This window comes from Lepidochelys olivacea (assembly GCF_965140295.1).
Source record: "Lepidochelys olivacea isolate rLepOli2 genome assembly, chromosome: 9".
NCBI classification, from domain to species: Eukaryota; Metazoa; Chordata; order Testudines; family Cheloniidae; genus Lepidochelys; species Lepidochelys olivacea.
Genome location: NC_140419.1, coordinates 173,186 through 196,458, shown reverse-complemented (window position 1 = coordinate 196,458; position 23,273 = coordinate 173,186). Strand labels below are relative to the sequence as shown.

The following is a 23,273-nucleotide window of genomic DNA, read 5'->3' as shown; positions in this document are numbered from 1 at the left end:
ATTTGCTAGAATTTCCAGACTCAGGTGCCTGGTGTCCATACAGACCCACGTGTGAAATACAGATAGGACCACACATCTTGAAGAACCTCCAGTGGGAGGTAAGTAATGTCCATTTCCTCTGAGATTACAAACTTCGTTTTTTTTAAAAAAGCATGCTCTTTGCTTTGAAATAAAAGAGGGTAGGGGAATATTTATAGCAATATATGAATTTAGAAAGACCTTCAGATGTCATCCATTGATATACAATTGCATTGTAGCAGCATTAGGATCACTTATTACACATAAATGTGTCTGGTGAACTTCAGTGAATTCTCCAAAAATTAGCCAAGCAAATTAGTTGTATTAGTTGAACATTCAAAAGGATATCTTGTTTAAAGAATAATTAATGTGTAATCTGAATTTCTAGCTTTTAAATTTTTAATTTTATAGTCTGTCAATTAGTTGACTTGATTAATAGATTTTAATAAAATTTTGTTGTGAGAGCTTTTCATCATGTTGAACACTAAACTTTTTAATAGTGCAGTGATGGCAGCTGAAGTATATTTCAGATCCTTGCATTTGACATTTTAAAAGCTTGCAGCTGTTGAAGGTCAGTATTAAGTTATGTTTTTATCTCATTCACTGCTGATGTGCTTTCTGGAGCTGAGAACAGTTTCAGTATTTACATCTTTCCTAGTTCAAATTTAAAATTCCTTTGTCACAAATAAAATGTGTTGATAAGCATTATTTTGCATATACAGTATAAAAATGCCTTTTCTTAATTAAGAACTGTACTATATAAAGATATTTTGGCTAAATATCAATTTATGAAAAAGCTTATACAACAGCTTAAGACATTTGTATACAAGTTTTGGGCATTTTTTGTTTAAATATAAAACAAGAAAATCTACAGTCTAAATGCTGGCCCTTCTAGTGTAGAAAGGATCTCAATGCAAGTGCTTCTGCATCTAGCAATGAATGACAGCATGCATGCATTGTGTTCAGTAAAACATTTGCAAGGGCATTTAATAGTGCCTAAAACTTCTCTTATCTCATGCTTCATGTAAATTTACAGCATTTCCCATAAAAATCTTCATGCTGTAAATAAGGTTATTCACACTTTATGTATTTAATAAAACGGGTATGTCCATTTTATTACAAAATTTTTGTTTGGATTATCTTTGTGGTTTTTCTGATGTATCACTCTATAGAGAACTTCCTTCATCAGTATTATCATGACATATATTTTGTTGAGGATTTTCTGATCTAATTTTCTTTCATTAAAGGACTAAAATTTTTTACATGTATGCCAAATTTTTTAAAACAAAAGCTGCTTACCACTTCAGCAAATTTCCTTACGTATGTGTTTAAATTTTTAGGTGGACAAGAAGAATACGTCCTGTCTTACGAACCAGTCAGCCAACAGGAAGGTTTGTAGAACCTATTAAATTTAAAAAATATATATTTGTTGAGATATCAAAATGTTCCAAGTGTCCCTAGAGCAGGGGTGGGCAGACTACGGCCCATGGGCCGGATCTGGCCCCTCGGGGCTTTGGATCCAGACCACAGGATTGCCACCCCATGGCACCGCAGGCCCCGCACCGCTCCCAAAAGCAGCCAGCACCGCCCCCCGCAGCTCCCATTGGCCAGGAACAGGGAACAACAGCCAATGGGAGCTTCAGGGGAGGCACCCACAGGCAAGGGCAGCATGCGGACCCCTCTGCCCCACTCCACCAGGTGCTGCAGGGACGTGGTGCTGGCCACTTCCGGGAGCAGTGCAGGGCTAGGGCAGGCAGGCAGGGAGCCTGCCCTAGCACCGATGCACGTCGCTGCCACGCCAAAGCCGCTCCTGGTAAGAGGTGCCGGGCTGGAGCCCAAACCCTTCCTGCACCCCAACTCCCTGCTGCACCCTGCACCCCAAACTCCCTGCCCTGAGCCCCCTTCTGCACTCTGCACCCCGCACCCCAACCCCCTTCCCTGAGCCCCCTCATACACCACGCACCCCTCCTCTGCCCCAACCTCTTGCTCTGAGCCCCTTCCTGCACACTGCACTCCCCCCATCCCACACATCCTGTACGTCAACCCCCACCCCAGCCTGCATGCAATTTCCCCACCCAGATGTGGCCCTCGGGCCAAAAAGATTGCCCACCCTTGCCCTAGACACTGACATTACACTTAACACCCCAAAAATCTATTATACAGTATATGAATTACAATATTATTCCAGTATATACATTATAATGGCACTAATACTAATGAGTGCTAGTCGCTAGTAATATCTATACACCACTGACTTTACACAGGGATAATTTATTTTTAAGAGTTTTATCTGAATTTGAATCCTATCAGATCCTAGAGCTTGGTTACCTATTTTTAAATATTCTAATATCTTCCAATCTGCTCTAATTCCATTTCCCGGTTCCAGAACAGCAAAAAAAAAGTAATATTTCACTGAATTATTGACCTGTTTAAAGTTCCAACTGTAGCTGGTAAAAATATTTTTTTCCACTGAATTTGACTATTTTTCAAAAATTGAACTTTTCACAGAAACATTTAAATATTTTAAATGTTTTGGTTTTTGAAAACTTTTAGTGAAAAAGGGAGGCTATTTGTTCCTACTCTAAATATCCCTTTCCACCCCAGCATTTTTGCATGACCACTTTCATTTGCTTCAAAAATGTGTCTGAAAATGGGGAGGAGCGTCAAAATGTTGTAAAACTTAATAGGATAACAATTAATTTTGAACTGGCCAAAATTCCTGCTCAGCTTTTTAACATTTTTAAGTTATGTCTAGGTGCAACCACCATTTCATTCTTTGCAGACTTAGAAAGGGGTCAGAACAAAGGCAAATAGCTATAGATTTGTGGACTGATTTTCTGAGGTACTGGGTGTTGAGTTGTTCGGGATCTATACCAGATATTTGTAATCTGAAAGTAAAAGGGCTGTCTGTTCAGAATACTCTGCATGTGCAGTATATAATTAAAATAGCATTTGTAAAGTACATCAGAAATAAAGTGTCCACTTTAAAGTTATAGCAAAATAAAGCTTTTGTACTTTTAAAAATTATCCTGATCCTCAGAGATCTTCAGGGGGAGTCTTCAGAGTACCTAAGATTTCTCAGAATCAGCATCATGCTCAGTGTCAAGATAACTGCACCTGAATTCTCCCTCCATGATCCCTCAATGGCACCCACTTAAGGTTTCTGACTCCTGGCCATTACCTCTCTTGTGTGGAGACCCATATCTCTCTCCCTTCTAACTGGTGTTTTAAGGCTGCACAGCTCCCTGCCTTACACTGCAATATCCCCAGCGAGCCAGTTTGCCTCTAGGCCAGCACTTATGCTTTGCTTTCTCTCTTCGAGGGCTATGAGGGCATTGCCAGCAGTTACAAGTTACTACACAGCTCTTTCTAAGCAAGAATCTTTATTCTTAGGGTAAAATCATTAAAGAGAATTTTTAAAAAAAAAAAAAAAGTTCTGATACACATGCTAAAAGCTTATGAGAGGTTACCCGTCTCTCTTAAAGGGCCCTAATAGGCCAAAGTCTTTCCAAGCCTTCCGCAGGAGTTGGGGGCCCTTGGACAAGAGGGTCCTGTCCATTTGCTGGATCAGAAAGAAGGCACTGAGTCAGTTTAAATCTGGCTTTAAATCAAAAGCCCTTTCTTTTTCTGTTGGTGTCTGCAAAATCCGGTTTGAACCATTATATGCAAGCCTCCCCAGGGAATGGTACCTCTCTGGAGGTATTTAAGACTAAGGGATTCACCTTAATCATCCCCCACTGGTCATAGTTCCTGGTAAAGCTCTGGCAACTCTCCCTGCCATCGCAGAGCTGCATACATAAACCGTTCATACACGTAATACAATTTGGTCCCCAAAGATATTTGCAATGTTTGTCAGACTCAGCATCTTGCAGGTCCCATTGTTCTCAGAATAGCAAGTCTGAAAATACAGCAACTATATTTAGATTCATAAATGTAGCTGATGGATGATGAGCTCTTTTGAAAATCTTGCCCTTTACCATGTAAATAAGTGATAAATTTTTCCAAGCTGTGGAGCACTCAGCAGCTCACATTGACTTCAGTATAGATTTACTCGTGAGGGCATTCTGTGCCAAAAAATTAAAAATTCTGTGCATAATATTGTAAAATTCTGCTAGTTTTATTTGTTACTAAATAACAAAAATAATAAAAATAACCCTGCAGCCCCCCCATCCCCAGGGTACGGACTCAGCGGTGAGGCTTCACCCAACGCTGACACAGCACAAGACCTGGGCTTGCCCCAGGCACACCCTCGGGCCCTGCCCCTCTGTGCCAGGCACACCAGGTGTGGAGCAGGCAGGCTCAGTGTTGGGAGATCCAGGTGTGAGGTGAAAGGATTCTGTGTGGAACAATCTGGGTGCAGGCAACTGAGTGCAGGGTCTAGATGTGGGGAGATCTGGATGCGCAGAGGCTCATTGGGGGTTCCAGGTGCAGGGGCAATGGGACTCTGCAAGGGGCTTCCAGGTGAAGGTGGTTGGGGCTCAGCAGGGGGGTCTGGGTGTGGGGGTCTCAGTGCTGGGGAAGTTGGGTTTGGTGGGGGTCTGGGTGCAGCTAGTTGGGTTCAGTGGTGTGGGGTTCTGCATGTGGGGGCTCAGGGTGGTGCAAGGGGTACAGCTCATCAGGGTGGGGTTTGATTGCAGGGAGCTCTGTGGGGGGTGGTTTGGGTGCAGGGTTGGGTGGTAGGGGATCTGGGTGCAGGGGTTGAGATTCAGTGGGGTGAAGTTTAGGTATGGAGGGCTAGGGGAGTTCTGGATGTACCAGCTGAGGCTTGGCAAGGGTGTCTGGGTATGGGAGGTCCAGATGAACGGGGGGGTTAGGTGGATGGGGGAGCAGCTCCCTGTACAGTGACCCCTCGCCCCACAGCTGAGAAGAGATGGGGGCAGGAAGCAGGGGAGGATGCTGAGCTTCCTGCAGCTGGGGGAGGTTTCTGGAGGTGGGTCTGACACAGCGCAAGCAACTCCTTGCAGGGGAAGAGGAAGTCCTGTCCTCTCCTGCCTCCAGCCCAGCTGGGATTAGTAGCTGATCCTGGTTCAGGATAGAAGCCACTGGCTGGGGTGTCCCCAGCCCTGCGGTGATTTATCTCTCTGCCAGTTGCCTGAAACGATGTACCTGCGCTGCTAGGGAGTGGTGCATGACTGCTCTTGCAGCTTCCCTTTGCTACCCTGTCAGAAAGTCATTTTTTATGTGGAGAAGCAAAGAAATCTGCAGGGAACATGAATTCTTTGTACACGCAGTGACACAGAATTCCCCCAGGAGTATAAATTGGCCTACAACCTTCAATAATTTCTCCCACCAGGAATAAATTTTGTATGTTTTAACTGTATCTTAATGGTATAATATAATATAACTAATCTATAATCAGAATTATAATAAAGCTTGTTTTGGTGAAATTTGAAGGTGTTTTAATGATCAGACTATAATGAAGAAACATTATCAATCTATCTTTAACAGTCAATTACACTCGGCCAGTGATTGTTTTGGGACCCATGAAAGACAGAATAAATGATGATTTAATCTCAGAATTTCCAGACAAATTTGGATCATGCGTTCCACGTAAGTCCCAGCAAATACCATAGCGAATTTAATCAAATAAGCTCTGTCATAGTCCTACTGTGACCTCTCTGTGTTGAGTTCAATAATTTTTATATTGTGACATGTCTTTACCTCCTAGAATTATTTAAGTGTGAAATTTGTATCCATTTCTCATTTAACAATTTTAAAGTATAAATGGAAGACATTCTCTGGAAATATTTGCCACCAAGTATTGTAGAAAACATTTAATTTGTGGTGAAAGTTGTAGCTTTGTTAGAGAGCTTTTTACTTATCTTTAAAGATACTACCAGACCAAAACGAGATTATGAGGTGGATGGACGGGATTACCACTTTGTCACCTCTCGAGAGCAAATGGAGAAGGATATTCAGGATCACAAATTCATTGAGGCTGGCCAGTACAACAATCACCTTTATGGAACAAGTGTCCAGTCAGTGCGGGAAGTAGCAGAAAAGGTAAATCTAGTGCTAGTGTCTGACTTCTATTTTTTGAATTTATATTTTTAAGTTTCACAGCTATATGGGTAGGTCCTCATTTATATACCATGCTCCTCTGAACATGCATAATAAATAGCATAAATACATAGAATTATAAACAGAGAATAGGAATACTATATATATACATATATATATATATACACATACACACACACACACATACATATACACACAACCAATTCTATCCACTATTTTAATACGATTATGTACAGAAAAACCTTGCTCCTTCACACACAAAGATCTGTTTTCTCTAGCAAGGATTTAACAGCAGAGTGATACAGTGACATCTCATATTACTAAGACCTTGTCTATTCACAAACAAAAAGTGCATTTAATGACAAAGTTACATCAGGATACACCTCATCCACCCAAAACCTTAAAAGAATGGAAATAAGAAGTTAAGGGGAAAGACCCCTGGCATTCCTTTCAATGTTCATATTGCCTACAGTGCTGTCAGTAACACGCTCCTAACACTTCGTAATCCATCTCTAATAAATACCAAAAAGCAACACGTACTCCATCTTCTTCAAACTTGCATTCTGCACGTTTGGTTGATAAAGGTAACTGCAGAGATGTGATATACTTAGAGCTTTGAATGGCACTTGACTTAGTACCGCATGACATTCTGATTAAAAACTAAGCACTATACAATTTCAGTAAAGTACACGGTAACTGGTTTAAGAACTAGCTGATAGATATCAAAAAATAGTAGTCAGAGGGCAGCTATCATCGAATGGGGGTGTTCCTAATGGAGTTCCATGGAGATTGTTGATAGGCCTGACATTATTCAATATTTTTCACTGCAAATAAATGTAAAATCAATGCACATAAAATTTGCAGATGATAGAGATTGATGGAATGGTAAATAATGATGAAGACAGGGCAGTAATATACAGAACTGTCTGAAGTGCTTGATAACCTGCGTCCATGCAAACAAAATGTGTTTTTAATAAAGCCAAATGCATGAAAACGATTTAGGGATCATAGTAAACAAACAACATAAGCTTCCAATACAATGCTGTAGCAAAACGAGCTAATCCAATCTTTGGCTATATAAACACGGGAGCATTGTGAGCAAAAGTAAGGAAGTGATTTCACCTCTGTATACAGAATAGGAAAGATCAATTCTGGAATACTACATACAGTTCTGGTGTCCACATCCTAAAAAGGATGCTGAAAAATTGGAGAGTGTATGGAAGGAAAACAAAAATTATTCAGAAGCTGCAAAAAAAAAGCCTTACTGTGTGAGATTTAAAGGACTACATGCAAAATGAAATGCAAAAAAAATTGAGCAGTAATTTGATTAGTGTATTAATACCTTTATGGGGAAAAAATACCAGGTACTAAAGGGCTATTTAATCCAGTGGAGAAAGGCATAAGAAGAATTAATGACTGGAAATCGAAGACAAATTCAGATTAGAAATAAGGCACAAATTTTAACAGTGAAGGTGATTACATTGGGACAGACTTCCCTGAAATAAAGGGAGAAAGGTGGGTGACACCTATGGAGTTTGTGGGACAAATGGAGGAATGCAAGGAGCACCTGGTATGTGCTATTCACTAAGCCTAGTGTGCTTAGAAGGAACAAAATGTGCAACTCTCTAGTATATTTAAAACTGAGAGAATAAAATCCCCAACCAATATTAAAAGGCAAGGTAATTTCTTGAAATACTGACACTGCATTACATATGTGACAGATATGTGAAAAATAGGGCATTGTACAGCTAGGCCAGTGTCACTTCCAGTTATAAAGCAAAGTGTTATCAACCCGTATTCAATTAGAATTAGTTAAGGCCAACACAACTCTAAAGGCTGGAGTTTTGACTGGAATAATGCCTTATCCTTAGATATAATTTTTTTAATCAGTGGGTACTACTGAAATAAATTTGACAGCAACTGGAAACTGTTAGGATGATGAAATCCTGATTCCATTGACGTCAATGGCAAAACTCCCACTGATTTCATTGGGGCCAGGCTTTCACTTCTAAATTGCATGTAATATGCACATGTGTAACTTGAGGACTTTACTTTTTTTGCTCTTCCCTTCTTCTCCCCCGCCCCCTTCTGCTTTAGGGGAAACACTGCATTCTTGATGTCTCTGGCAATGCGATCAAGAGGTTGCAGATAGCCCAGCTGTACCCAATCTCCATTTTTATTAAACCCAAATCAGTGGAAAACATCATGTGAGTAAAAACAATGTACCTGAAGCTCAATTGTTTCGAAGATGGTGAAGGTTTTTTAAAACATATCTATAAATCATTTGAAAGATAATATAAAACCCACTTTTAAAAAAAATTGTTTTGTGTATGTAACTTTCTACATTGAATTCCCAAGGGGATTTTAAGGCTGGGTGGTTCTTCAATTCCTAGTTCCTATATGTATTTCACAGTTGGGTACTCATACTTGCCATCCACCAGAGACTGGAAATTCTAACAAGCCGCATCCATTGGCCCAAACATGCACAGTAGTTCTCCTTTTGCTCCAGACTGTGGGCATAGGAGACAGTGCAAGCTAAATCCTCCCCAGTTCCTTCTTACAGCTGCATGACCTGAGTCAGAATCCCTGTGTCCACAGATTTCTCCAGTTTTCTCTGTATAGCCTATAAATAGATATAGTAAATAGTTTTACTTAATATAGTATAGTTAGTATAATTCTTTTCCCATACTGGGGAGTCCCTCTCCAGAGTCTGGGACTATGCCCAGTGTCCTGGATTTCAGGAAGTTTCTCTCTTGCCCTTGCTCCTTCACTGTGAACAACGAACACCAAAGCTGCCTCTACCATTTGGGTATCTGCAAAGTGCAGTATCTGTCTTTCCTTTCCTCCGTGAACACGCAAAGCTTCTGAGCTTCAACTGAAGAAACACCTTATGGAAAAGGCTGAGACCACACTCTGATGCGAGGCAGGATGCTTGCACTCTACACTGGCCTCAAGAGGCAAACAGCGTCCCTCCAAGCACGAGCTTGGGAGCTGAGACTACTGCTGCTAAGCTCAAGGACTCCTCATGCAATGCTTCCAGTGAAAGTAGGCTGCACTCTCACAGTCACAAGGACAGATCCCCATCCAGATCTGTTCATAAAAGATGAGATCCCTTCCTGATCAGGTCGGGTAAGCCTTCACATGTAGATCCTAAAGGCTCAGGAACACTGAAAACCCTGAGTCAGGAGGGTAAAGTGCAAAAGAAAAAGGATCCATCAGTGGCTCTGACTCCTAAGCACAAGGACTGACATCTGCTAGCTCCATCTAAGAGTGCAGGACCTGACTCTTCGGCGGTACTGGCCCGTCTCTCAAAGGGCCACCCAACTGCAATCTTTTGGGACACATCGGAACTGTCAGTCCCATTCATCGGAACACCCAAAACACCAGAATGGATGGACACTTACACTTCCCTGGAGGATATCTATCTCCCTCTCCCCCAGTCACTCTCTCTTCTCTAGCCTGATCCTTCCAGGGACATTGCCACACTGGAAGATGAGACTACTTCAGTGAGACAGGAACCATCTTTTCTTCTTTGAGTAGTGTATCTAGGGGTGCTCCACTCTAGTCCCTTCATGTGCACATGCACTTCTCGAGCCCTTGATTGGAGATTTTCTGTTAGCAGAATCAATTTGGCCTATATATGTCCTATACCTCCTTGTGCCACACACCACCGAAGAACCCAGACTTGCAGACTTTATAGGCCTGCACAGGTGAACTGTCCTTAGATCCTTCTCAACCCCTCAGCCGGAGATGGAACCCTACTGTGTCTGCCTTGAGCATGCCTTGGCTAGCTTCTTGTTTATAGTTTAGTACTAGTGTGTATGAGATAGTTGTGAGCTAGCTAGTTAGTAGATAAGTATCGAGAGGATTAATGTTGTTCCTCTTCACAGCCCACTCATGGGGATCTATCCTGATTGGGAAGCTTGTCTTAAAGTCTGCGAGTCTGGAGTAATTGTTAAAATCATATTTTGCTAACAAGGCCTGATAGTGACACAGAACTGCAGGGTTCCAGAGGAAAACAAAACAAAACACCCCTTTCTTCCCAAAAGGTCCAACCTCTTTGAACCCTTGTCAGGTGGAGTGGTCTTCTGATGTTGTGACCTTTTTCTCTCCATTGCTGCTTGTACCACCAGAGAGTTGAGTGCTGGAGGGAGAAAAGAAATTTGGCTCCCATGGTGGGCATGAAATATTATCTCTCAACCCTTTGTGTATGGCAGTGCAAGAGGCTGGGGTATACCAGTCCACTCTAGCTGGCTCCAAGATGGACTCATTAACTGAGAGTGCCACCTTGCTAGGACCTGTAGGCTGCAGAATATCCAGGAGTCAGTGTTGTGGGTCCTGGACCTTCGCTAATGAGATCTCAAGGTTATTGGCTATCTTCTGAGGTAGCTCCTAGTACTGTCTCTGGTTGCCTGGTGGAGATGGTGAGGATAGAGTGACTGCTTCATCCAGAGATGAGGATGAGATTCTGTTAGTACCATCAGTACCTGAGGATGCAGATCAACATCCTCCTCCTTGTATTTTGATGGATCCAGTGGATGCTGAGTAGGCAATGTGTGGTGTGACTCAAAAATGGAGTTGTGGCATCTGCAATAGGAGTCCCATAAGCCTCAGCAGAGCCAAAAGGAGGGGCCAAGTGGCTGAGGGGAGCCCATGGCATTGGGTACAAGTGGTCCCCTGGAGGTAACAAAGAGGTCCCACCTCTGGAAATCACCAATTTTGGAATATACCATGGAGAAACTGAGACTCCAGTTCCCATTCACAGTCCTGGGAGAAATGCCTGCTTATAGTATAGGCAGTGGAGTGGTGTTCTGAACACTAGTGAGATAGATGGCTGAAATTTGGATCTGTTGGGCTTTACTCTATTGCTTCTGTGCACATGGAGGGAGATCGTGCTCCTCCTTTTTTGTTGATCTAGAAAATGCAGGCCACGTTGTCTATCGTGATCCTGATTGATTTTCCCCTGATGAGGGATAGAAAATGAAGGCAAGCAGTCCAGACTTCCCTGAGTTTCAACAGGTTCATGTGGAGAGTGGTTTCCTGAGGTGACCATCTATCCTGAGCCATGAGTGTATCGAGGTAAGCTCCCCAATCCAATAGGGATGCATATGTTGTCACAGTTGTTGCTAGAGTTGGGTAAACGAAAGGAATGCCTGCACCAACGTTGAGTTGATTTTTCTACCAGTCAAGGGAGTTCTTTATGTGAAGGAGAACTGTGGGTGTATGGCTATATGGATATAAGCATCTTGTAGGTGGAGGGCCAAAAACCAATCTCCTGCCTCTACTGAAAGGATTATAGCTGCCAGAGTCACCATCCTGAACTTTTGAGACTTTACAAAGTTGTTTAGTAGCCCTAGATCCAAAATGTGTCTGCACCTTCCATCCTTCTTTGGCACAAGGAAATACCTCAAATAGAACCCCTTTCCTTTGTGAGGAGCTGGGACTGGCTCTATCTCTCCTAATCGAAGGAACGAGTCTATTTCTTGTCTCAGTAAAAGCTTATGAGAGGGCTCCCAGGAGAGGGTCAGGGAAAGGAGGGAGAGACCTAAAGTGAATGATGTAGCCTGATGTTAAGACCTCTGTGATCCACTTGTATGTAGTGATCTGCCTCCAAGCATCTTGGAAATGGGAAAGGCCATCTCAAAAAGAGTGGAACCCAATTACAATCCTTCTATCAAGAAAGGCAAGATAGTGTCAGAAACATCCTTACAAGCTTAGCCACTGGCATAGCTATGAGGTGTGAGTCTTTCACTCTTTGGGGTTCCCCAGAGAGGTCAAGATCATCATACAGGACGTACCTTTTGACAAGCCAGATTTGTTTATCAAGAAAACGCATGAGGCCCTACACTCATTGAAAGAGTCTAGATTGAGCCTCCATTTCCTGGGAATTTATACTCCAGTCCCGAAGACAAAAACACGAACTACAGGTGTACAGTCAAGGCCGCCTCCTCCTCAAACATTCTACCACCAGCGTCCAGTTAAACCTCCACCTAAAAGACACAGGGTTCAGAGGCCAAGGGCTGCTTCTGATGACAAGTGCTCACAGTTATTGAAGCCACCCACTTCTACCCTCCTTGTCTTTGGGAGCTGTCTCTCACTTTTTGCCCATAATTGGGACTCTATCACAACACACGATTGGGTTTTAGAAATCGTCCATCAAAGTTACACCATCCAATTTCTCTCCTTCCCTCCCCACAAACCCCATTCCTGACTCCACTTTAGGGACCACTTTGATTAATTGATTCTTCAGCAGGAGGCAGACTCTCTCCTCTGAAGAGGGACAATATCAAGTGCCACCTCAATATCAAGGGAGAGGCTTCTATTCCTTTTATATGTTAGCCCCAAAAAAGATAGATGGAAGACACCAATTTTGGACCTTGAAATCTCAACATCTTTATTGAGGAAGTTACTGGAGCAACTCACCTGGTTTAGATTGGGAGGGAAAATGCCATTTGTAATAAGACCAGAGAAAGAAGAATGTGTCAACCAACAAGGTGGAAGTACAGAAGTCCAAGGTGCAGTTCAGTGCCAAAGGAGACCTAACCAAGCATCAAATGGAATCTAAAAGCAATAATCCAGGATCAAGCTCCCTACCACCCTTTCCCAAAGTCAAAGTGGTACACTTCATGCTTGGTGTTGAATCAGCTTGGTCCCTCTGTATGCTTGGTAGACCTGAGAAGTAAAGGGTAGAGTTGGGTTCAAATAACCCAACTCAAAGCTCACTTAAGTAAGGAAAGAAAGAAGTGAGAAATGCTTTCTTCCCTTTGTCTTACAAATTTGCAGCCATGAAGTGATGGAGGCTTACAACATTGTGTGCCCTAATGTGAAGGGTGTGGACCTGGTCCCAAGGGTTAGAAACAGTCCAGTTGGTAATGCATCAGTCCTAAGACCATCACAGAAGTACAACAGGCTCCAGTTGCACCATAAAAATAAACAAAAAGAAAGTCTACAAACCACCATCTGGAACTAAACAAAATCAATCTACCTTTCTGAAAAATGTGTTGTCTTTGGACACTGGGGTAGTATCTGAGGCTATTGAAGAAGTACAAGGGGTGCATTTGAATGGTATCTGTGGGCCCAAATGGACAACTGGGGAAGGTATTGTATGGTTTGAGAGTTTATGGGTCTAATATGTTCCAAATAGACACTTTTAAAAGGTGCTGAATGTTGTGGCATATAAAAAAGTCTGGGTTTTTTCTAAGGCAAAACAATTGTACTTTAGCAGGCTCAGAATAATTAACAAACATGTATGTAAATAAAATCCAGCTGTTTTAATGGCAAGTAACAAATGATAGAATCATAGGACTGGAAGGGACCTTGAGAGGTCATCTACTCCAGTCTCCTGCACTCATGGCAGGACTAAGTATTATCTAGACCATCCCTGACAGGTGTTTGTCTAACCCGCTTTTAAAAATCTCCAATGATGGAGATTCCACAACTTCCCTAGGCAATTTATTCCAGTTCTTAAGCACCCTGACAAGTCAGGAAATTTTTCCTGATGTCCAACCTAAACCTCTGTTGCTGCAATTTAAGCCCACTGAATCTTGTGCTATCCTCAGCGGTTAAGAAGAACAATTTTTTACACCCTGCCCCAGCCCAAAGTAAGCACCTCCAAACTCATAATTTTAAGGTCAGACAGGACCATCATGATCATGTAGTCTGACCTCCTGCACATTGCAGGCCACAGAACCTCTCCCACCCATACCTGAAAAAGACCCATGACCTCTGGCTGAGTTACTGAAGTCTTCAAATCATGGTTTAAAGACTTCAAGTTACAGAGAATTTACCATTTACACTAGTTTAAACCTGCAAGTGACCTGTGCTCCATGCTGCAGAGGAAGGTGAAAAACCCCGAGGGTCTCTGCCAATCTGACCCAGGGAAAAATTCCTCTTGATCCCAAATATGGTGATCTACCATAAAATGTTTTTTAAAAAGTGTTCCACAAAAAGTATAAAGCCAGAAGGGACACTGCGGCAACCATACTGGGAGGCACGAGAGTTTGGGTCTCTGTTGCAGGGCCAGTACCTCCCACCCCTGTCACATGGAACAGGGGGATGAGGTTGTGGTAGCCCCTCGGTTAAGTCAATATGACTGGACTCAGCTTCAGGCCTGTGTGATCCAATGGCTGGCACCACTAGGGCTCCCCTCATCTGCGGGGGAGTGTGGCCTAATGGCTGGAGTCAGTAGGGTGCCCCAGGGGCGGCAGGGGAGTGCGGCCTACTGGCCAGAGTCAATAGGGCTCCCCTTGATGGCAGAGAAGCAAAGCCTAATGGCCAAAATTGATAGGACCCCCCTTGGTGGCAGGGAAGCAAGACCCAATGGCCATAGTCCATAGCAGCAGGGATTGATGGGAACCCCCCCCTCCCAAAAGGGAGGGGCAACCAGGTTGGGGGACCCAAGCCCTCCCTGCTCCACCGGGTCCCAGCCCAGGGCCCTGGTAGTGGCGATGCAGTTCGCCACTAACTCGGCATGGAATCCACCTGCAACACGCCGACTGTTGCCAGGACCCTGGGTAGTCCCTCCTGGGGCTACTTCCTACCGTGACTCCTGTAGCTGAAGTCAGGGTGTCTTCGGGGTCTCAGGGTGCCTCAGGTGGCGGCTGCAATCTCCCTAGAGCATCCACAGGTGCCTGGGCCTCAGCGTCTCCTGCTCCCTCAGTCCAGGTACCTGGCTGCTCCTCAGCTGGAGCCAGCGAGGTGTATCCTTCCTCCTCGGTTGTCAGCCCAGACTGAGCTAGGCTGCTCCCTTTTATACTGCCGCAGCAGTTAGAGCATGCCCAGCAGGGTTGAGGGTGCGTGGTTTCTGCTGCTAAGAGCTCTGCTTGTTATGCATTTAATGGAGGGAATAGAAAAGATAAAGCAAGGGGAGTAATCAAGGTTGTTAGACAGCACACTTACCTGGACCACATTAGTGGAAGAAGGAATTCATAATATTGGGAAAGAAAATTTGCAAGGCTAAAAGGTGCTGGACCTGGGCACCACATAAAATTAGTAATTCAAGTGTGCCAATTATAATTGCTGTTCCTAGATGAACAGGGAATCCTAAAGAATTAGTATATGTTAACAGTGTACAGTAGATAATGGGACCTATAAACAGCACTATTCCAGTATAAAAATGGCAACATAAGGAGATGAAATAAACACAGCCTGCTGTAAATGAATCAGGCACAGATGGTTCTTTGAGTGGTCAGCCTATATAAACCTGACCACAAGCGAAGGAGGTTGCACCTGACTAGTCATTAAAAGGAGAGTTAAAGAGGTGGTATAGCTCGGGTACACAGTATGTGCTCTGGGAGACCACAGCTTCTCAGGAGGGACAGCACCGTGCCTGGGGAGGCTGGATAGGTTTTGTCTAAACCTCACTTCTCTGACTCAGATGGGAACCCATGCCCTATGGCCTAGTGTGCAGATGAAGGAGAACGTGACAAAGGATGTGACAGACAACACTGACTTGGAGTCACTGGTGACCAATCTCTTTGTACTTGTGCCTCCCTTGTCCATTAACACCGCTGTCGTCAGATGTTTGGATACGTGTGTGTTCCCTCTGTATGTCGTCCCAGCTCTGCACAGACAGCTGACACAGCAGACATCGAGCGAACCGCCCAATGACCAGAAGATCCATTAAGGTTCAAAGGGAGCTAGCCAGGTTTATTGTCAACAAAGCACAGTCCTAACTCCCCAGATCAATGTCTACAGTTATACGTTATAACACATGTATGCCTGTGACAATGGATGCAGCTCAGTGAATGGCGGGACTTTCCATTTCCCACTCAGCTGGCCAAAGACACCCTCTCTGAGATACATCTTTATACACCAACACAAACAAGTTACGTATTGCCTCTGATGTATCAGGGTGCCGCCCTCTGACATATTAGAGCACCACCCATTGCCTTGTACATGTTGGTTCGATCAAATCATCTCTATTCATCATGCTGTCATCCTGACCTTATCCTTAAGATGGGTCAGCATGTTCCTGTTATCTTTGGGGAATGTGTTTGGTATCGAGATGTTCTGGTACCCCCTTTCTGGAATATGTTTGCATATATATTCTTGTGCCTAGCACCTCTTAGGAATGTGTGTTTCTGCAGTATCAGCCCTGTTCTTGCCAGATTCAGTGAGCAGGGCCTGCCTCTGCTCACAACTTAACTTTGCTTTATATCAGCAAAATTTTGACTACTTTAGCCCAGGCCTCAGGCCTCATACCAGGCCTCTGATACATAAGTTTATGTTTCAGGCCCTCTTCCTACTACAACCACTAGTTTGGTGCAAAGGAGACTCAAGCAGTTGGGGCCTATTGCCCAACTAATAGTCAAGCAGCAAGCAATTAGAAATAATATTGTTTGGACAGAGAAAACACTGTGATGGGCTATACTAGAGGAAGTGAGTTTGCACCTCCTGGTTTGTACTTTAAGCTCAATGTTAATGGTGATTCAAATAATAGCTGCCACAGTGGTCCTTAGAAATGTGCTGCTGGGCAATAAATATATATATAATGGTGTAATACAAAATATATATATATATAATGTGTAATGCAAATAAAACAAATGCTAATATAAAAAGAAAGACAGAAGCAGAGCAATGTAGCTGAGGCCTGGCCCGATGTGAGTAATTAACACATAGAGAGTGGCCTCATTTTCTGGAAGATAGAATTAGGGATGTAAATGAATCATCAGGTTGAAAACAAAATGTTTGTGCTAAATAAGATAGGTCACTAGGTTAAGACGACAAAATGTCTAAGCCAACTAAGATAAGAGGGAGAACACCCGAGGAACTAATTACTATGAACTATATAACAAGGGACAAATGTAAATGTAAAGATGAGGTAAAAATGAATTTGAAGTATGGACAGTGCGTGCACAGGAATTGGTTCCTGCAAAGTAACCAAGCCAATCCAAAAATGAGTAATGCAATGTATAGTAAATGCAATGAGAAATATAATATACATAAATGGAGAGGGTTTCTGTGTAATTTTGGAGCTGTGATACATCCTGCATCCATCCCCACTGCGTTTGAGTCTGATCAACTCAGTATAGCACTGCTGTATGCCAAATAAAAATACCTGAGTGATGAAAGCTGGAGTCGAACTGAGTTCTTAGGAAGCCAAGTAAAAAATGGGCTTGAAAAAAATCCCAACACTAGCACTCAACTGACCTAAAGAGTTTTGGTTCCCAGAACTTCTGAGACTGTCAGTCCATCCTCCTGTTAGGATCTATCTCTTCTCGGCTCCCCTTACTTTGAAGGAAGCTAAATCAGATATCCCAATCCATACCCACTTCACCTCATGGCCTGGTGTTTGGATGAGCATCAGAACTCTCTTCCTCAACAGCCATCCAAGCCATTCTTATTCAAAGTTGCAAAGATTAAACTAGGAGCTGCTACCAACCTGAATGGAAACATTTTTGTGCTTGGGCTCAACATCATCAGTCTTCCTCAAACTCTGCTGATATCCCAGTCATTTTAGATTATCTCCTGTTATTAAAATAACACGGGTCTCTTCATTAGCTCACTATGGGTACATCTTGAAACAGTCAGTGCCTTTCTTCCTCCAGTAGACAGGTAATCCATTTTCACTCATTCACCCTACAGTGGTTAGATTAATGAAGGGCCTAATCAGGACCTTTCCACCAATTCTCAAGCCTGTACCTCAATGGGACATCTATCTTGTCCTGTCACTGATCACCACACCTCCATTTGAATCTTTGGCATCATGCTTTATGCCCTCTCTCTGGAGCACGAAGCAAGCTACTGCACATATGTGTAAAATGGACATTGCTTGTTAGAATTTCCAGACTCAAGACGCATGGTGCACGTGCGTTACCCACATGTGGAATACAGACAAGGGCCATGCATCTCGAAGAACTTCCAGTTACAGGCAGGTAACCTCTAATTTTATATTGAGGTTGCTTAGTGGGTTTCAGTGTTAACCCCAGCATCTTTTCCAGATGCCAAGAAATGGAAGGCTAGTCTACAGCACTCCCACTATCTCCCTTTACTTAAGTCTCCCTTCAAGAGTTTAATAAATCTCAGATTCAGGAACAGGATGGGGCTGGTTTTTTTCTAGGATTCATATTCAGAGGGCAGTTTAATAACCTTATTTCAAAAGAATCAGCAGTATTTGGTAACTGCTTATTATTTTATAATGTATTTCGTCTCAGGGAAATGAACAAACGTTTAACAGAGGAGCAAGCCAGGAAGACCTTTGAGAGAGCCATGAAACTGGAGCAAGAATTTACTGAACATTTCACAGGTTTGTATCCCTCATTACAGTTCCCGTCAAAGCGTGGAATTGTGTTTTCTGGACCATAAGAATTGTCACAACTGACTGAGCCCATAAACTTCAGTTATATATCTTGTCTCCAATACTGGTCTATGATGAACGTTTTAGAACATGTAAAACCATCATAATGCACTGCAACTGTTCATTAAATATTTGTATCAATTCACTGTTTAACATTGAGACGAAATTTCTTCTTTACTTAAGCTGGTGCCAGTTTATACTTTAGAGCATGAGAACTTTTCGCTTTTTGCTAGCTGTTGAAACTAGAAACGTTAGTCTTATTTATATATTAAAAGTCTGGAAACTTTTAACGTAAAGGTCACCAACTGGTGTCTCATGCCTTTCCAGAATGTGAAGGGTGGCTAAACCTCTGAAAACCAGAAAATTAAGAGTTACAGTAATGCAAACTTAAACTTCTGAGAACAAGGAAATAGAGAGTTAAGGTACACACTAAGGCAGCCCTAACTCTGCCCCCATGGAGCAGGCAATAGCCATTGGGGATTATCTACATTCACTCCAGCTGTGTTCACTGATAGGTTTAGCTGTCTTGAATGGTAGAGGGATTAGCTGGAACAGCTTGGCAGAGCAGTGATTGTGACATGAGGTGGTCTGTGGCAGCCTTGCCCTTCTCCGTGCCCTCTCCCCTGTGTGTGATCAAAGAAAATTGCTGCATGTGTACCTTGAGGGATCCCTTATGCCTCAAGTCAGTGCCTAGTTCTCTCGGTTGTGTCAGTAGCAGTCCATAGGGGTGGTCTTGCTATAGGATTATCATCAGTGAGGTGGGATATGAGAGTGGTCTGTAGATTTAATAAAAGGTAAGTGAAAGTTTAATGAAAAGGAGGACTTGTGGCACCTTAGAGACTAACAGATTTATTTGAGCACAAGCTTTCATGAGCTACAGCTCACTTCACGAAAGTTTGTGCTCAAATAAATTTGTTAGTCTCTAAGGTGCCACAAGTCCTCCTTTTCTTTTTGCAGATACAGACTAACGGCTGCTACTCTGAAACCTGAAAGTTTAATGTTAAATGGAACCCTATGTATAAGGATGAAGGGGGCTTGGTATAAGAGAATGAAGGGGTTGTAAAATTTAGCAAGTGGGGGTTGTTTCTATGGAGCAAACTCTATTTGAGCCTAAGCCAAGAGTAGGTAGCTTCTGTTCAGTACATCTTACCTAAACATAAGTCAAAAGTTTTGTGTCAGTAAAGATAAAGTGTTAGACACTGCCCTACAGTGATCATGTGCCCTATTCCCTGAGTGCTCTGCACTATCTGAAAACATGGAATGCTAACATGTGTGTTAAAGCTGACCTGGGGCATCACTCAAAGAGGTTAAGTTGGCATGTATCTTAACTCTGTATTCCTAGTTTTCAGAAGTTTTAAGTTTGTAATACCTTAACTCTTCCCTAGTTTTCAGAGGTATATATTTAGCCACTCTCCACATTCTAAAAGCGCACAAGGCAGCATTGGACAACTTTAAAGTTTTGGGACATTTAATTCCCTTGGTTTTAAAAAAAATAATTTCTCAGCACCCCCATCTGCAATAGCCCAGCTTTTCTCCTTCAATACCTAGGGCTCTTTGGCAATGATTGCCCTGGCCACAAAACACACTGGCTGCATGTTGGTCTCCTCACTGCCTCTGCCTTGTCTCCTGTCTAGCACAGCCTGATTGCCTCTTCTCAACAATCCTCCCTATAGAGAGGCAAGCTTCAGCGAAGGACCAACATGTTGAGGAGCTGGGGAGATTCTGATTGGTACTTTTGGGCACTATTGCAGTATTGATAATTATACCGGTAGCTAGTAGAGCTCCTGTAATTCACCTTTATCTAATAATACTACCTAACATGTACAATGTGTAGTGTACATGATCATGCAAGTATCAGAAATAATTTTAAACTACTATGGTTCCTATAACACCATATCGACAGGGGATGCTCTGAATAGTGACTATTGATAAAATATTTTGCCAAGTAACAGAAATAACGATGTTTGGTAGTGGTATGATGTAGAATGCATGTATGTGTGTTTACAAAGAAGGCATAAATTTTTAATTGTAAAATGAATAAGAATCTTCTAAGAGGTTTGACAAGTAAATTGAATTAGAACAGCCATTAAGGAAGCTTTGTTACCATTGAATGTAAAATAAAATGCTGTCATAGATTTTAAATGTTTTGAGAGTTAGGAAGCTGAGTAAGAGGCAACTGTTAGCATGTAATGAGAGCTCAGTAATCGTACTAGTGTGGTGTGTATTAACACAAACACAGGAATACAGTGTCCTGCCCCAAACAGCAGCATTATACATTTTTTTCCTGTTGAACTCTATTAAGTGGGTTCTCAGCCTGGAGGTGAAGACCCCAGTTAAGACGAAGCTGCAATCAAGATTTTTGTGATTTGGATCCAAAGTGTTGCAAGAACCCTAGTCCTGATTCAAATCAGACCATACTTTAATCTGATTTGGGTCAGAACACACCCCACCTCGATTCATTTATAGTGCTTCTCTAGCCTCAGTGATAATATATACAATCTGTATGGTCTGAGTGTAGATTGTAACTTTATGAACTGTTTCTAAAGCAAGCCTCAGATGTAGAGGATTAGAGAAATGCATGTGTTAACCCCTTCCTTCCATCCCAAATCATGGACACTGCTAGCAACCAGAATCTACCAGATGACCTATTTTTCATGTCCTGGTTCGTGATCCAGATGACCAGTTCCTAAATCTACATTACATGGAAGCTCACACCACCATTTCACTTGCTACAAGTCTCAATGATTTATTTGTCTGGATTAGGATTATTAACTAGCCCTGCTCTTTTACCCTCCTGTCCTGGATACCTGCACAAAAGTTGGGACTAGAAGAAAACGAAAAAAGAAAATCAGAAAATAACAAATCACCCCCAAACCAATCCTTGGAGGTATCTGAGGAAGGCAAAAAACAAAAACAAAAAAAACCCAGCTGCACATGCCAATCTACAGTGTGGGAAAATTCCTTCTTGACCCCAGGATGCTATACACTGTACACTGGCTAGTTCAAAGGCCTTGGGGAAGCCCTACACCCCCGAACAGTCACGCACCTTTAGCTCACAATAAACCACTATCCCAGTGTTGTCTGTTACTTCTCCAGTCTGGTTAAATCCCCACCCTGGGAAGGGGGCTGAGAATGTCTGCACGCAAGGTGAAAGCTAGTAAAAAATGCTTGCTCACTGTAATACTATGTTTTGCAGCTATTGTCCAAGGAGACACACTGGAAGAGATATACAACCAGGTGAAGCAGATCATAGAAGAACAGTCTGGGCCTTACATCTGGGTACCAGCAAAGGAAAAATTATGAAAATTGAGAGATTTTTGGTTTTCATTTTCTAACGGACATCACCTACTCATTGACAACTTGTAACCCTTTTCAGTTGAGCCTGCCTCTAGCTCTTTCCAGTGTGGGTCACACACTAAACATCACATTCTGCAGTTCCCATATTTTTTTTACATTTGGTGTCTCTTTTAGTTTGAATAATTTGTGTTATTGTGTGGTAGCGTTCATTTGACACTTTTCAAACATGAAGGTCAAATGGCCTGACCAGCTATTAAGATAGGGGTGGGGAATTGTATGGTAAAATCCTTAATGTTTAAGGGAAAGTAAGTTTCAGAGATTTTCAGAAAAGATTTACATACATTCTTTTAAAATTGCATCACCTATGAAAGAAAAGGCATCTTACCCAATGATGTAAATCGTGAGCAACTTTGCACGCTTTAATTATAATAGTATGAGTTGGTCAAGGCATTTAATTTCAAGTTTTAGTTTGTGGGTTGACTTTCTGTTGTCACAGCAAATATTTTTCTTTATAGGCAGTTAATGTAACCTTTGTTTAATTTCCAAATTAATGTATTCATTAACTTCCATTAATTCACAAAGGATATTCATTTTCAAAATTTCATAATGATATTCTTATAGTCTATTTTTATTCATTTTTTGCATATACAGTTGCTAGGGATAAAGATATTTAATGTTTTTAATCTTACTCATGCAACACTATTTACAGTATCTTACAAAAGTTCACTCTTTTCTGAGTCGAAAACATGTTTAGGTGCTAGGGAAGCTTATATTTTACAAATGAATAGCAAATTTTCTTTGGCAACAAAACAGAAAACAGTTGCAGTGATGGATGATCATTAAGGCAATAGGAAAAGAGTCAGATTTGTAGTTTAAAATAGTGTCTCTCCTTAGGGGTGTCAGATTTAAATGAATATTTTACTCACAATAATTGCCTATTTTGTTATAAAACTTTCTTTAACTATAAACTTGTATCTACGGGAATTATTTTCTTTACATAGTTGCACACACATATATATAAAATATATATATTTTTCTTTTCCCACCTATTCCTAGCTTTTTTTGTTTGTTTGTTTGTTTTGAGAATAAATATAAATTAGAATTTATCTTCCTTAATCATGTGAAATGAAATGGGGTATGGTGGCTGGGTAAAACATCTGGGGGATATTAGCTACAAGAAAAAAATATGGGCAAGTTCTCCTCTTTTCTACAAACAATTTCAGATGTTTGGTTTTGGGATTTTTTTCTTTTCCATGTGATGTGCATGTTTTAACCAATGGGAGATTTCAGAGTCAACAGTCAGTTTTCATGTACATCTCAGATTGCATCTGTGTCATATCTTCCATGGTGGCCCTGCACTGGAGAGACACAGGCCTCTGAGCTGAGCAATTATAAATATATTTCTGCAAAATATAGAACTAACATCAGTGGTGAAAAATACTCCAGTTATTAATAACATTGTTTGGTACTTGCTCATGGTTCTTTTGGAGTCAATTGTTTATTAAAAAAAGATGTGCTCCTGACAGCCTCATTGCAGTTTCTCAACCAAATTACCTATGGTTTAAAAGAACCTATCAATATTATTCATTCCATTTGTCAGAAAGAGGAGAACAGCTAATAAAGTTTATTGTACAACATA

General features: G+C 42.0%; 1 protein-coding gene across 14 annotated transcripts in view; it reads left to right on the top strand.

The window, feature by feature from the left end:
- DLG1 (discs large MAGUK scaffold protein 1) overlaps positions 1-23,273 on the top strand; it is a 427,573-nt gene extending 404,300 nt beyond the window's left edge. For all 14 annotated transcript variants that reach the window (XM_084638865.1, XM_084638863.1, XM_084638875.1 and 11 more), the window contains 6 exons: positions 1,359-1,409; positions 5,467-5,568; positions 5,849-6,021; positions 8,137-8,246; positions 18,195-18,286; positions 21,534-23,273. In XM_084638865.1, the coding sequence (XP_084494991.1) occupies positions 1,359-1,409; positions 5,467-5,568; positions 5,849-6,021; positions 8,137-8,246; positions 18,195-18,286; positions 21,534-21,640 (635 nt within the window). In that variant the 3' untranslated portion in view covers positions 21,641-23,273. The remainder of the gene's footprint in view (positions 1-1,358; positions 1,410-5,466; positions 5,569-5,848; positions 6,022-8,136; positions 8,247-18,194; positions 18,287-21,533) is intronic.